This window comes from Acinonyx jubatus, chromosome A1 (assembly GCF_027475565.1).
Source record: "Acinonyx jubatus isolate Ajub_Pintada_27869175 chromosome A1, VMU_Ajub_asm_v1.0, whole genome shotgun sequence".
Lineage (NCBI taxonomy): Eukaryota > Metazoa > Chordata > Mammalia > Carnivora > Felidae > Acinonyx > Acinonyx jubatus.
Genome location: NC_069380.1, coordinates 114,913,565 through 114,929,718, shown reverse-complemented (window position 1 = coordinate 114,929,718; position 16,154 = coordinate 114,913,565). Strand labels below are relative to the sequence as shown.

Here is a 16,154-nt window from a genome sequence, read left to right as displayed (position 1 = left end):
AGTGACTGTTTCTTAGATTTCTCTTATATTCTGCTCCATGCCTACAATTACTTTCTCATCTTTGAGCTGGTCTCCCAGCTTTATGTTCTAGTTCAGAAGGTCCCTTATAGCCTAGTTGTGTCCTTGATGATAAAGTAGATGCACCCTCATGAGTTCACAAATAGACTCGTGTCTGTGGACCAGTTAGTTGTCTCTTAGCTTTCGGTTGCCGGTCAGACTTGGCCTGTCTGGCCTGCTTCTGGTGAGTGCTTTTTACCATTCACTTGCACTTTCAGAGCTCTGCCCTGCTTCTGCTTGCTGTAGCCCTGCCCATCTGTCTCTGTCTCATTTCCCTTCCTGACTTCTCTGATTGTGCCTCCACGTTGCCTTTCTTATTTTCTCTTCCTCCTTTTGTTTCTCTGCCTTCATCACAGTGTACTCTCCCATCTGCTAAGACATGCCTTCTCAGTCTTTGGTGAATTTTTGGCCTCTTGCTAAACTTCCCCTGTGTGGGCAGCTGGTACCCTCTGGCTGTTTTAGAGTTCTGCACACTGATAGAACATGAGAATCAGTGAGGCTCTGGGTTTTTAATTTGGAAGTCATGGGAACAACAGTGAGAAGGCAGCCTTTGCTTCACCCTTTTAGATTAACAGTAGAGCTTGAAGTTAGCAATGGTCTGCAGAAGCTGGAAGCTATGGATTCAACATAAGGGAGAAGTGTTTGGCCAGGGTAGGTCAAATTCAGGATCTGAAACATGGGATTCAGAGCAGAAGGTCTCTGAACACAGATTCCCTAGAACATCAGGGGTGCGAGGGGGGGATCAAGATGGCCCTTTCTACTGATCCTGTACTGGATTGGAGTCTGGGGACAAGCTAGAAGGTCTGCTTTTATCCACCATAACCCCCCCATTCTTCCCCCAGCTCTGTTTTATCTGTGTTGTTTTGTCTTAAGAGGTCATTTGAAGAAAACGTTTTGTGACTAAAGAATAATGATGGGGGAGTGCAGATACTGATACTGTCCAAATCATTTTACAAATGGGGAAATAGAGGATGAGAGGGGAAAACTACTTTTCTATGCCCTAAGAAATGACAAATAGGAAAAATATTAGAGAAGGGGGGGGGGGACAAAAGTTCTGAGGAAAAAAGTATAGAGATAAAGCATCAGAAGTTGAATTACTTCAGGAGTCTCTCTGAGAGATTCTGTGAGGTCAGAAAAGTTCTAGAGACTTGAGCCTCTTTCTTTCATGGGAGGATGTGACTAGAACACTAGCCCCTCAGCCTGACTCCCAGAAAGGAGAGCCTCAGGCTGATGAGTAGTACCTCAAGCAGTGTCATTTCCCTGGCCATGCTGAGCCCCACAGGAAATCTCAGAATTTCACTCCAGAACAAGGCCCACAAGAATGTCGCTGCATCCAGGGCTCTGTGGTTTGATTCCACTAGAGAGTTTCCTAGGGTAAAGGTTCTGAGGGAGATTGCTCAGCAACACACAAAAATGCTGCAGCAGATGCGTTCCTGGGACTCCTGCTGGAAGGTGTGGGTTTAAAAGGCCTCCGGAAGTTTACACAGCAGTCATAATTCCCCTGGAGCTCCTGGCAGCCCAGGCCAGTCTCAGAGCATTTTCTCAAGGATTTCCAACTCCAGGACATGGGAAATTGGGATAGCTTGTTTCACAGTTTCACAGGTTGGTTTGATCAAGGGGCCTGAACCTTAGGACCTGTTCTGTTTATGGAAGCCAAGCCTTTGATTTTCCCATGGACATCAGGGAGGGTTGAGTTTTAGACCTATGTATACCTAGGGGCAGAGGTTAGAAGGCAGTGCCCCAAACTGAAAACCATCTTGAAGGAGATGGTCAGTTTTTACCTTTGCTTGCTCTGTTGGTGATCCTCATTCCAAGTTGTGAGGGAGAACTACAAAGCAGCAGTGTGTATATAAGTAAATCAGTAAGTACTCATTTCCGAGAATAAATGTACTTTTTTCAACAAGTATTGAGTTCCTGTCTTGTAGCAGCCATTTTTCTAGACACTGGGATTATAGCAGTGAACAGAACAGAGTCTTGCCCATGATCATGGACATTCCTTTCTTGTAAGGGAAGACCCACAAATACCGCTTCTTCCAGTGGTAACAGGCTATGCATGCAAATCAGGGTGAGAATAGGGAGCATGGAGCTGCTGTGTAATCACAGCAAGAAGCATTTGAGAAAGGGCTGAAGGAAGTAAGTGAGCAAGTGCTGTGGATATTTGGGGAAGAGTGTTCCTAACGGAGCCAAAGGGCAAAAGCCAAGCAGGAGCATGGTGGTGGGTTGGAGGTGCAGTGCATAGTCGGAGGTGGAGGCCAGTGTTGCTGGAGCTGAGTGGGTGAGAGGGAGTTGAGGTCAGAGTCTGCTGAGAACAAGTTTAAACATGGCTTTTCAAAAGGGCTTTGCCTTCTACTTTGAAATAGGAAGCCATTGGAGCATTAAAAGAGGACTCAGCACTGTGTGAAGAAACTGAAGAGGATCAGAAGGCAGAAGGGGGGCATAGTTAACTCTTGATTTAGGTTTAGGTCACGATCTTGTGGTTTATGAGATCGGACCCCACACTGGGCTCCGAGCTGAGCGTGGAGTCTGCTTAAGATCCGCACCCCCCACCCCCCCGTCCCTTCCCTGCTCACGCGTGTATCGTCGTGCGCACTCTCTCTCTCTCAAAATCAACTTGGGAGACCACTTAGGAGGTTATTTATTAAGGTCAGATTATGGACACATTTTGAGATAGTGCTCATAGGATTTGTTGGTTGATGTCAGATGTGAAAGAAGGAAGATTCAAAGGTGACACCAAAGGTTTTGAGCATTTGCAAGAATGGAGTTGTCATCTATGGAAGTGGGGGAGACTGGGGTCCACAGAATTTCTGGTTTGGTGAGTTTTAGGAAGAAGGTGTAGAAATTTAAGAAAGAAAAATTTTTGACTTAATCAGTTTCCTTAAGGTTTTGGGTCCTTTCTGTCTCATTTTTATTTGGATCATTTCTACCACAATTTTTTTGGGAGAAGTACAGGTCCCGACATACTTTTAGAAATTCTTACCCTGGCCTCTATGATTCATTGTGGTCAGAAGGTGTGAGTACGTAAGAACTTTGGGTAGACTTGTTCTCTGGGGCATCCCTCATTTCATGGTTTCCTGGGGCTTCTTCACAAATTACTACAAACTGGGTGGTTTATTTTTTAAAGTGTATTTATTTAGAGAGTGAGTGTGCACATGAGTGGGGAGGAACAGATAGCAAATTCAAAGCAGGCTCTGCACTGTCAGCACAGAGCCCAGTGCAGGGCCTGAACCCACAAACCGTGAGATCATGATCTGAGCCTAAACTAAGAGTCACAGGCTTAACTGACTGAGCCACCCAGGCGCCCCATAAACTGGGTGGTTTAAAACAATAGAAAATTATTCTCTCACAAGTTCTGGGAGCTAGAAGTCCAAAATCAAGGTGGTGTGGGGTCATCCTCCTTCTGAAGCCTCTGGAGAAGAATCCTTCCTTCCTCTTCATAGCTTCTGTTGCCGACCCTTCTTGGCCTTCCTTGGGTTATAGATACATCCTTCCCTTTCTGCCTCCATCAAGGAATGGCATTCAGTCTGTGTCCCTTTTGTCTTCATGTGGCCTTATAAGGACACTAATTATTGGATTTAGGGCCCACCCTAATTCAGTATGACCTCATTTTAATGTGGTTACCCCTGCAAAGACCCTATTTCCAAATAAGGCCACATCCATGGGTCCTGGGGGTTAGGGCTTTAATGTATCTTTTTGTGAGACAGAAGTCAACACACATCACATACTCTGATTCAGGTTTGATTGTGAAGGTCTTCTGGGCTTAGGTATCTTTAAGGATGAGACAGAAACTACTGAAAAAGTTAGAAAACAGTTCCCTCTGTGTTAGGGATGACCCATCTGGTAGGATGAAATAAAAATTGTATTTATTTTTTAAATTCTTAAAATAAGTTTTATTTTGAGAGAGCAAGCAAGCCAGCGAGCATGAGCATGAGCAGGGGAGGGGCAGAGAGAGAGAGAGAGTCCCTAGAGAGCCAGCGGCGCAAGACTCATGGCAAGGCCAGTGGTACAGGGATGACCAGGTGATGCGTGAAGGAGTGTCACAGGAGAGAGTTATCCCCTAGCATCTGGTGCTATCTTGGACTGGTAGCAGAGAAGCTAGCCTGTATCAATGCCAGTGAATGCTTCGGAGAGGAGCTTGTGATATCCACCAGCAGGCTCTTGCTGTCAGTGCACTACCTGATCCTGATCCTAGGATCAGGATCCCGTAGGATCCTCATGGGCCTTGATCCTACGAGCCATGAGATCGTGACCTGAGCCGAAACCAAGAGTCACACACTTAACATACTGAGCCACCCAGGCGCCCCCGAAATAAAAAATTTAATGTGCCAAAAGTTTATTTACGTAATTAAAGATTTCAACATAGACAAGTTTATTTTGCGTTATTTTTTTGAAACTTGAAGACTTTAGGTTATAAAGTGGTAAAAATCCTGAAAAAAAAAATCATAGAACTGTAAGTGGAAGATAGAAGGAAGAGACATAGAATGATGAATTTTAAAGATAAGAATTTTAACCTGAATTTGTCCAGAGGCCTGTACAGTAGGTAGAAAAGTTCTGGCTGATGTTCCAAGTTTAGTTTTGCCAGCTGGGCAGCGAGTTGACGGAGATAGAATGCAGCAGACCTGATGGGTCCCTGGGCATCAGCTGATGCTGTGGGAGCACAACCCCGCTTGCCCCACTGGCCTTTTCCTTAGATTTCCACAGGGCTGGGAAGGTGCCCAGATGGTACATGGCCCTCACTATTTAGCTCCTGCTCCCCTTCTGTGCAACACCCAGTACATGTACATTCTTCAGTGGTGTGTCAGGAGTTATTAGTATTTCCCTCTTTAAGTCACCACATGTAAAGTCTAGCGATTGTTTATCAAAGGAACTTTGAGTTCCCATTCTGATATCACACGGATAATAAATTCCTTAGCACCAGCATACATCTGTGGCCACTGTGAGTTTTATGGAGCTCCTGTTGTTTGGTGAGGAATGAATGGTGTGCAAGTTGGACAAATGAGAGAGGAGTAGAGAGATATGGCTCTTTCTAGCCTTCAGGAGATTTCAAGTTAGGAGAAGCCAGACGGGAATTAGAGGCTCAGATAAGAACTGATAAAGATGCCACAGCATTGGAACCTATAGGAAAAAGTCCCCTGTTGCATTTAATAAATATCTGAACAGAGAGTGGGAGAAGTTAGACAGAAGGATATGTAGAGGGGCATCAGAGATTTTAATGGTGAAGGCCTCAAGCCCCAGAGGCCTTCATTTTGATTTTCTTGCCTCGGTGGTTTGGTTGGGCATCAGTTCCCAAAGAAGGCCTGTCAGGCCAGGCTGCTCACTTGTTCTCTGGCTCAGTCTTTCCCAGGTCATATGGGCACTTGAACGGTCAAAGTGAATCCACAGCTGCTAGGGTGTAGGGGTGAATGAGAGAAGGGCACTGGATGCATCTAAGCTGTCTGGGTCAGGGCTTTGCATTACTGACTCCAGTGTGGCTTAGTCACATGCACCCTTAGGGGATTATTTTGAGTATTTCTGAAAAAGGGAGCCTCATTTCATGTCAAGTGAGAATACAACCACAAGTATGTCCCCAGGGGAGGGACCAGTGGTGAAGCCACCATATTTTTGGGGTGACCACAGGGCAAATAATGTACAGACATCATTTCCTTTGACTAATCTTTTGTAATCCTGGCCCAGATGTGGCTCCTGAAAGTAGTTTAAGTTCTTTGTCTAAGTTGAGATTTTTAATTTAGGACCCAGATGGGGTAGGGAGGTGAACGTCCAAAAGGTCTGTTTTACTCAGTGTGTCACTGTCCTGGATTCCTGGCAGGCAGCGGTTTCATTAGAAAAGCAGATTTCATCCTGACTCATCTGCCTCGATGAGACGTGTGATACAACTTCTTAGCACTCGTGCAGCCTGCCCTCTGACTGGACAGAACGGAGGGTGCCCAGTCCATTCTGCAGCAGTGGCAGCTACAGGCGCCTGGCCTGGGCTGTGGAAAACCTTGAGAGACAGTCTGTTATGCGGCCGGAGCTTTGTCCTGGAATTTCCTGGCCTTTGTCTGTCTGGTATAACTTCATGTACTGAGACGCCTGTTTTGAGTTCACTTCCTTCTGGGGGAAGAGTGCAGCTGCCTTCCACTGAGCATTTCTGCTTCCTGCACCAAATAACTTGCCCCTGCCTCCCTCATGTCTGTGGGCGGAATGAGGGGAGCACTCTGGGCAGGTGTGTTTGTACCAGGCCCCCAGGAGACAACATGCTAGTGGAAGTCACTGTTCACAGAGGAGAAGCCATTACCATTGGGCAGAAAAGCTGCATCTGCCAGCCTGGCCCATACCCCCTAACCCTGGTTTCTTTGTCATACTGCAGCAGAAAAAATCCTACCTGGAGCGGAGTGTGAAGGAAGCTGAGGACAACATCCGGGAGATGCTGATGGCACGAAGGGCACAGTAGGAAACCTCTAGTGAAAGCTTCCTGCCCCCTTCTACTCCTGGCAAGGGCAGAGGGGCCCATGTGGGGAAACATCCTCTCTTCTGCCCTGACGGACTTTGTATTTGAGTGATCTGGTAACCCTGTGTTTTCTACTTCACCCTGATCCCCTTTTCGATCCTGGCTCTGCCTGCCACCCCTGCCCGACATTCTTCTCCCCTGGGGTGAGTCCCGAACACCCAGGAAAGATAGGGGCCAGGACAGATAGGGGAGCTCTGCCCAAAGCTACTAGTTACGCTGGTTAGACCAATAAAAGGCATCTGTTCCCCCCACCCAAAGTCTGCCTTTCTTTTGAGAACTGAGGGCCAGAGGCTTTCAACCTCGGCTCCTCCCTGACCTGTCCCCCTCCAGAGCATTGGCTCTGTTCCTTTCGCATTGAAGCCTTTCCTGGTTCTTTTTTTTCCTTTCTGTTCCTTTGAGTAAATCCTACTTCTGAGCTTCCATGCAGATCAGGAAGAAGGGAGACCAGGGTATAACTGAATTTAAGTGAACCTTGGTGCCATTCTGCCTAAAGATTCCTTCCCTGTTTCCTCCCACATGTTCCATACGAAAATGCAGTCAGGCTGTCTTCCGGTGGACCGTACAATCCTAAGGCCTCCTAGAGGCTTAGGGGCAGTGGTGTGCTGGAGCTGGCTTGTACTGGCTCTGGAGAGCCAATTATTAAAAATCAAGTTATGTAAATATGTAATCCTATTTAAAACAAGGGTAATAAATATTCAGACTTGTCCCTTCCTAATTACTAAATCTGGCCATTATCTGTTTCTGAGGTTAACAGTCTATCGCATCTGGATGATGGAAGTTGGTGTATTCCTGCGCTTTTCTTCTTAACTCCACATCAAGTTGGTAGCTTGAAATCAGCTATTGTGGGATCATTTACTCCACAGTAATCAGGTGATGGACAAAATATGGTTTTAAAGACAACTGGTAGTTAAATATTTATGAGCACCTCACTGCCACTGCTTCAGAGTGCAGGTGGGCAGGCCGAGATCTGTCAGCTGTAGCCTCTCAGGGCCAGCTGACGGATATTGACTTGCTGTTATGGCGGCTCAGCGCCACCCTGTGGCCAAAGCTGAGATGGATGTGGGTGTGGGTGTGTGTGTAGAGGGAGGCGTGTGACAGCAGAAAAGAAGGCCTATGGAGCAGGACCAGGGAGAAAATGCTAGCCTGGTGAGAACCTGTCTTCCTAATAGCACCTACCCACAGTGGAATAAAAAGGCAAATAGACCCCTCCTGGGGTACAAACCCAGGGCTTGTATCCTGTCTGGAATAATTCAGATGGTTGAGGTTTAGACCAATTTATTGAAACATACAGGGTGTCAGCAGAGAAATCATTCAGTGTGATTACATCATGTCACTACCTTGAATGTATAATTTTAAAATTATAAATATATATTTTATAACTAAGCCTTTGGCCAAAAAAATAAAAGTCATTTAGCACATTTGTGAAAGGCCAATAAGAAATGCATTTTGAACATTAAAAAGATAAAGTCACTGAATTAAACAGCAGTGCAACCCCTGCTAATAATCTAGAATCCCACTGTGTTGAAGGTAGAAATGTCTGTGCAGAGCTAGTCATTTTCATTTATTTCAGCAATCAGAAGAGATGGGGCAGGCACACCTGTTGAAGGCGGTGGCAGAGCTGGCAGGACCGGAGGGCTGGTCAGGTCAAGTAAGCATGTCCCAGAGACAGCAGCAACAGAGTGCAGTCCAGCAGGCTGTGAGGCAGGTGGATGGGCCCAGGTCATCCCGTCTTTGGTCTTCCACCACATACACTGGAGGGGAAGTAGAGAGAGGGTGAGACTGAACTGGCACAAGCCCTACAGAGCCAGTGCTGACCAGACCAGATGACTGTAGGAAGGGTGGCTTAGTTCCTCAGCTACTTTGTCTCCTCTTCATAAAGACTTTTATCCCCGTAGGGACAGGTACTAGGGAACCAACAAAGTGGCCTCACAGCAAGGCAGCCAGAGCAATAAGAAGTGTCCATTACTGTCCAGCCAGAGTTGGCTAACCCTGCTCGGTTTATAAACCAGGCAGCACTATGTCCTGTGCCTAAGATATGGCTACGCCATTTCCCCAAAAAATCACCTAAAAAGGAACTGCAGGCCTTAAAATAACAACCCAGAATCCTCATCTCTCAAACCTGGGCAGTGCTATCAGAACGTCCCCCAGCCTCTTAACTTTCACACAGAGCAGGAGGAGGCAGGGGTAAAGACCTGGTCAAATGTGAGGGATTTTCTCAGAATGGGGTTGGAAATCTGAGCCCTGTCAGGGCTCAGTGCTCTATTAAGAAATTTGCATGCTAAACAAACTCACAGGTCTTGAAGGACCCCAACCACCCTTTACCAGTCAGCAGACTTGTAGCCGACATCACCCTCTCTTCCTGTAAGTACATACTTAAGATGGCTGATGGTCAGCCTTGGCCTCAGAGGATCTGTGGCCACTTGTAGGAAAATCTCAAAACCGCAGCCACCACCAAACTCATTTATAAGCAGTGAGGATTTTAAACTTTTTCAAAGTTAATGAATCTTACAAATTAAGTTGGTCCTTCGGCAGTCTTCTTTCAGTTCTATTTTTGTTTATCTATTTTTATGCCTCCTCTCTTGGCCAGTCCTCTCCTTGGAGCCTGGTCAGTAGTGAGGTTTTTTTTGTTTTTTTAAAATGTTTGTTTATTTTGAGAGAGAGGGAGAGAGAATCCCAAGCTGGTAGCACAGAGCTGGATGTGGGGCTCGAACTCCCAAACCATGAGATCATGACCTGAACTGAAATCAAGAGTCAGATGCCTAACTGACTGAGCCACCCAGGAGCCCCAGTACTGAGCTTTTCCAAGCTGTCCCATTGAGGCGGTGCCATCCACAGGCCTCTCTTTCTCCTGTGGCACAACTTTCAGGTCAGCTGCTTTCATCTGACCTGGCTCAGCAACACAAGCAACACTGTTCTAAGGTCTGGCAGACAACACCCAGCCCCGGGGAAAGCCTAGTGAAAGAGAAGACAGCCCATTTATAAGGTGCATTACCTGATTTAGTCTTAACAGTAGTACCTGACTATAGATAATACCACCATTCCTATTTCACCGGTAAGAAACACAAGGCTTAGAAAAGTCTCTTGTTCAAGCACACATTATCACCTGAGGCAGGCACAGGGTCTGAACCCAAGGCCTCTGGCAAGCCAGGATAAGCACAAGACTGAATGGGCTCGAGGACGGTCTTCACACCAGTCAGAGCCCACCCCACCCATGAAAGGCCTGGGCAGTCCGGACCCGGGGGTCACCTTGGCAGGAAAGTCCTAGGCAACGGCTTTCACCTGCTGTCTGCCTAGATGACCTGACCCAAGTCCCGGGCCTCCCCTGATCCTGCAGTGGGCAGCTTCCGACAGGGAAACAACACAACTAGGTGCAGACACCCTGGAATAATTCCTTACCATTTATTGTCCCTGCTGGAGGGCTGGCTCTGCTGCCTGGGGACAGAAGGACCCTCTCTCCTGCCAGTTTTACAACCAGTCTGCTTAATGCAGTCCTGAGACCCAGCCCAGTTGCCATGTGAGAGGTCCTGCAGCCTCTCTTAAACTACCATTTGTTGAGATCACAATTGTACTGGGACCTGTGCCAAGGGCCTTCTGTATACAGTACCACTCAGTGTTCACAAACCTGTGATACAGGTATCGGGACACCTGTCTTCCTCACTGCTTTTCCTTGGCCCTGTGCCTACTCCTGTTTTACCACAGAGCTTCATCAGGGAAATAAATGTCCTGGACTTGCTTCCTCTAACACCTTTCTCCTTCAGTTTAGTCAAGTTTGTCCTTGCCAAGCCTTCTTTCATATGACAAGCTTCAAAACCTGGGGCAATACTCACAGTGTTTATAGAGGGAAGAAATCAATCTGGCTACAGGACAGAACACTTCAAACCAAAGGGCTGTGTCAACCTCAGGTGGGGCAGTTGGTGCTGGTGCATACGTTAGAATCCCTGTCAGTTATTCCCTGGATTACCAAGTCTTCCAAAGCCCTTTTGACCTTCTCTTTGCCATTAGCTGATGACAGAACCTCTGACCCCAAACTATTGGAAAAGTAGGGGGAGGAAGAGGGTGTGGAGAGTAGGTCTGGAGGTTGGAGTGGCCCAGGAGAAAGCCCTTGAGGCCTCACAGTTCCTCCTGGCACCCCTCCCCCATGTGGTCCAGGAATGGCATACAACTGTATCTTCCTAGATGCCCTACCTACATGGCGGGTGTGAGGTCCTTCATGTCCAGAGGCTGCCTCCTGCACTGAGCAGCATGGCCCAGTCAGCCCCAGGACCACCCCACCCCACCCAGGGGGCCTTACTGCTCTTCCCCTACTCTGCCCCTCAGTGGATCCATCTGCCCGGGAGCTCCTACACTGCCCCAGATGACTGGCCAGCTAGTATGCAGCCCACTCCGCCCAACTCCCTGGGTACTTGAAGCCAGGGGACTTGTGTGCACTGAAGCATCACTGACAGTGCTGGTCACCAGGCAGGAGCTGTGTCAAAGATGATTCCACCACAGGTGTTCATACCCCCCTGGCAACTGGCCTCTACTGGCAAGCAGGGTATAAAAAGGGGGCAGCACCATGGTTACACAAGATGTTAAACATTAGAGGAAGCTGGAGGAACAGTACAGAGAAACTGTACCGTCTCTGCAACTCCTGGACCAACTGGAACATTGCCCTTCCAGGCAGTTCAGCAGTCTGCTCAGGTTGGGAGGCAGGTTCTGGTGCCTGTAGGTGCCGCTCAGATTGAGCTGCTTCTTACAGATCATATGCATGCCCTGGGGCCAGCCTGGGGCCAGGGGCTGGGCTCTACCTTTTTCTGATGGATGCAGGCAGGGCCTTATGGACTGGCTTATATTCACCTCAGCCAAAAGGCCAACCCTCCCCACTTGCATTTGGTATCTCCCTGCCAATGCCACCAAACTCCTACCTCTGCCCTAGCCCTAGGGGTTCCCCTCACCAGCTTCTCTTACTCCCAGATAGCCCTTTGGCAATGACCCTCAATGAGGAGCAGCTACTCAGAGCTTTGCCACCTGAATCCAAGTGCAGAAGTGCTGTGTGCTTGATGGTAGTGAAGGGGGTTGGTGGAATGTGCAGGGAGGGGTGTACATGCACACAGGTGTGACCCCAAGACCCAGAATACGTCAGAAAGGCCTAGGTTAGTCTTGGGTGCAGGGTGTCTTTGGAAGGAGCTGAGTAGCTTCTAGGAAAGTCTCCCACCAACCTTTTTTGACTCGGTGCCGGAAGCAGTTGAAGACAGATGGAAGACACTTGGAAGCATGCCTGCAGCCCCCCATGTCCAACAACCTGCCCACCAAGCCCTGGGGTCTTTTCCAGAGTCACCAGACTCGCCAACCAGCAGTCCCAAGTTTGGGACTACTGTATTGTACAAGCCTCGTGGGGCCATTCACGTGCTACTCAGAAACCTACTTCTGGGCAGCAGTGGGCATGTGGAGCGTCAGGCAGAAGGGCCAGGGCAGAGAAGACCTGCAAGAAATTTGAGCAGAGGCCTTCTCAGCTAAAGGCTCCAATTCCTCAATCACCCCTGTCCTGGAATCTGAAACCTTCACTTGGCACAGCCCAGACATTTTAAATGATTAATCAAGCGCTTTGAATTGGTGATACAGTCTTATTAGGGCCTCCCTTTTTGTGTGTGCATCTGTAAACAGTCCCAACCTGGGAGAGATCATAAGGAGAAGCAAGCAAAAAGACTGGGGTCTCCCAGAGAGTTCTCATGTCTGGGCCTTTTAACACTCCAGCAACTAGGAGGCTGTCCCCTGGCCTCACAGCCCACATCACTGATGGACACCCAGGACTGCTCCTCAACCACTGAGACTACCATGGCCATTGGAGCCCCCAGGAAGTGCCCTCAGCAGAGATGGTGGCTTTGCCAGAGGCAGGAAGCCTGTAGTCTGTACTCAGCTGCCCTTGCCCAATCTTGAGAATCTAGACCAACAGAAGGCAGCCAGTCTCCCAGGAGGTATCAGATGATGCCAGAAGAGCCCTCCTACTGCTCACACCAAAATCTTTAAGCAATTTAGCAATGAGCAAAAATCTCAAGATAGCCATAGGGATGGATCCTGTTCCTTGTAAGCAGCAGAGAGGAAAGCACACAATTTGCTGAGGACTCATTTCACCTATCCTTGGATGTGCATGTGCAGCAAGATTATTTATTACTTGGCACACAGGGATGCACGGGTGAGAAAAGATGTCTCAAAGGCACTACCACTGTGCCACCTGCTCTCAGAGCCCAGGTACGTATGCTGAGGGGAATGGTGATGGGAGAAGGGTGATTAGAAATGGTGAAGGCAGATGAGGGGGTACAGTTTTCATTGGCGTGTCAAGGTTAAAAGCAGGAAAGGTTGGGAAAATGCCTACTTTCGTCTTCCTCCACAGGCAGGATGTGGGTCTGGTACGGCCAGACCTGGCTTAGGCTCTGCAGTAGCAGCTGTCTTTGCGGGGCTAAGCTCATGACGTCCCCAGGCCTCTCGGCCCACTCTGCTCCTCACGCCTCCTCCTCCTCCTGCGCCTCTAGTTCTGGCAGCCCTGTCTGTGAAATTAAGTCTTCCAGGATACCCACGCCAGGTGCTTTGGTATGGGAGACAACGGCAACCATTTCACCCACCCACCCATGTAGCTACTGACTGCCATCCAAGTGCCCATGAAGCCCATCATCCATCATTCTTTAGGCATCGAGTGCCAGGTGTGTATGTGGATTGGTACAACAAGGTGAGAGAGCCTGCTGACCTCCATGAAGGCGGGTGTTTGGAGATCTCAGAAGTGCACTTGCCACCATCCTGTGAAGGAAGCAGTGGCTAGACAAAACCAAGATGAAACCTTCTGAGTGACAAGGGTCTAAGGAGCCCCAGTCCTCCAAGCCCCCAACCCCCTGTGGCTCGGTCACCAGGCCAGCATGCTAGCCCTGTCCACCTCCCTATCAGTCGCATAAACCACAGACCTGATAAAAAATTTTTTTTCCATAAACCACAAAAACAACCACATTTGGACACATTGTGCCCGTCTGACAAGTAGGACTGCAGTGCCACCACCTCCTGTGGCCTTATCCTTGGGCTGGACCTGCTGGGGCCACTGATCCTTGGGGATCAGGTTGGCCAGTTATTTTGTGGCAAAAGAATGCTGAGTTCAAAGAAGGGAAGTAACTTGACTGAGGTCACAGAATGAATGAAAGGCAGGTCATGGCCTCTCCCCCGGCCTTCCTGCCTCCTTTGCGTATCAGTTAGGCTCACTTCAAATCAGATAGGAAGCCTGGCTCCAAGTGACCTGAAATGTGGCTGTGTATGGAGGGGTGAAAGGCCCTTCTTTGGGCCCTGCTCTCCCTCAAAAATCCACGGTCTGTGTTGGGAGAGCAAGATCTAGTCCTTGCCCTGTTCCAGAGTGTGTCCCCAAGATAGTCGAGTCCACTACTTCAGAACGACGTGGTCAGCAGTTGACTGACTAGGAGGCAGAGTGAATTTCAGGGACCTTCTTCACACTTGAGTTTGCATTCCCCAGGCAGGCAGGCAGCAAGCGGGTGTGCTGGCGCAGAGGGAGGTGCTTCCAGGGGGTGGGCAAGGAGAGATGACTGTTCTCTAAGGACAGTGGCTGTGTACATGGGTTCCAGAGGGGCAATGACCAAGTTCCAATCCTGAAGCTGCCGCTGACTGGTTGTGTTTCTCTGCGTCCCAGCCTTCTCACTTGCAAAATGAGGGAGGGGGTAGTAGTATCTAAGAGGCTAGGTTTTCTGACAAAAACATAAGCAAATAAAGTGCTTGGCCCAGGGCCTGGCATCAAGCTAAAGGGGGAAGAGGACTTACGTAGGAGCCACAATAAGATGACGTCCTATGGAAGAAATCACCGGAAACCTAGGTTTTCTTATTCTGGGTCTCTGTGCAAGCAGGGGCTCCTCCAACCAATCCACATTCGCATTGGGATGTGTGTGTGTGTGTGTCCCCAAGTCATCACAGGAAGACAAAAGCAGGGACACTGGCAGTCACTGCAAAGCACAGCTGCTCAAAGAAAAGGGGAAATGGCCAGAGAAGAGGCAAGGGGCTGTGTATATGCCCGGGGGCTAGGGGGGCAGAACACTAACACCTCAGCTGTTAAGACCCCTCAGAGACCAGAGAGGGTGCAATATTTGGAAACATTTCATTAGTACATTTGAGCATTTGCCTGTTGGATAGGAGGAGTTTGTGGCTGTCATTAAGACAATGGAGACACAAAGGTCCACAGAAGAACAGGATATGAAACAATATGAAACGATGGTCAAGGAGGAAAGGATGTACACATTTAAAAGACTAGGAGTTGGGAAGCCTGAGTTTTTCTTTTTTCTGAAGACAGCCAAGAAACTGGGGAGGGGACTGAAGGTCTCTAATGGGAAGGAATAAACAGGATGACAACACAAGCAACAGCCGATTCCTTGGCACCCCACTCTTCCACTAAAAGTCTGTACCACTGCCTCAGACCAGGAGAACCATGGGCATGAACAGGGGAAGAGGTCTACAAAGATCAAGTTGTGAATGATGGCTGACCTGCCCAAGCCCTTCAATGTTCTGGTTGTCTTTTCCTAGCCACTCCTATCCACTATTATGTAGACCACACCTCATTTACTGCCAGACTTCAGAAGACACTACTATAATCAATCATAACCCAGGGCTTTTAACTCTGGAATAATCACCACACAGCTAATGAAGGACGAGGCTGCCTTATGTCATTAAAGGTTATATAGCACCTAAGAGCAAGCAATATCCTTTAAAAATTTTTTTTTAAGTTTATTTTGAGAGAGAGCATCCCAAGCAGGCTTCAAGCTGTGAGCACAAGAGTTGGATGTGGGGCTCCATCTATCAAACTGTGTGAGATCATGACCTCAAGTGAAATCAAGAGTCACACACTTAGCTACCCAAGCCACCCCATGCAATCTCATTTAAATACTCATCAGGCCCTGTAACGATCTAAAGATTTAATGCAATTGTAATAATAATAAAAAAAAATCCCATCACACCTTTTTTAAACTGATTCTAAAATTTGTAGAAAGGCCAAAGAACTAGAATAACAAACAATTTTGACAAAGTTGGAGGAGTTAGACTATCTTAAGGTTGAATATCAAGCTACAGTAGTCAAGACAGGGTATTGGCAAAGGGAATGACACAAAGATCAAGGGAACAGGAGAGAGGACAGTAACAGACCCACATAAACATGGCCAGTCAATTTATGACAAATATGGAAAAGCAATTCAATGGAGAAAGGACAGTCTTTTCAAACAAATGATGAAAAAACTAGCATGAAAAACATTTTAAACCTCACATTTTATGTAAGAATCCAAAATGGATCACAGATCTAAATGTAAAACATAAAACCAAACACTAGAAGAAAACAGAAGACAATCTTCATGACCAGGGATAGGGAGACTTCTCAGACCTGAAAGCCTTTTTCTCTGTGGAAGACACTTGAGGGGATGAAAAGACGAGCCACAGACTGGGGAAAAAATACTTGCAAATACAATCCCACAGAAGACTTGAATTTACTTTATCTAAAGACTCTTGAAAAACACTCCACAGTAATAAAACAGCTCCATTTAGAAGTGGCCAAAGGACTCCAATACTTCACCAAAGAGGATAGAAGGAGGGCATTTAAGTACATGAA

General features: G+C 47.8%; 1 protein-coding gene and 1 long non-coding RNA gene across 2 annotated transcripts in view; one reads left to right on the top strand and one right to left on the bottom strand.

The window, feature by feature from the left end:
• The window catches only part of PFDN1 (prefoldin subunit 1), a 71,347-nt gene extending 64,083 nt beyond the window's left edge, over nt 1-7,264 (top strand). Inside the window, exon 4 of the mRNA XM_015064001.3 lies at nt 6,401-7,264. Coding sequence (XP_014919487.1) covers nt 6,401-6,484 — 84 coding nt within the window. The 3' untranslated portion in view covers nt 6,485-7,264. The remainder of the gene's footprint in view (nt 1-6,400) is intronic.
• Nucleotides 7,265-7,799: 535 nt separating this feature from the next.
• LOC128315402 (uncharacterized) lies at nt 7,800-15,927 on the bottom strand. Its single transcript, XR_008298150.1, has 2 exons — nt 10,369-15,927; nt 7,800-8,292 (listed from the first exon to the last, which is right to left on the bottom strand). It is a non-coding gene; the product is annotated as an uncharacterized LOC128315402 (long non-coding RNA).
• Between the last annotated feature and the right edge of the window lie 227 nt (nt 15,928-16,154).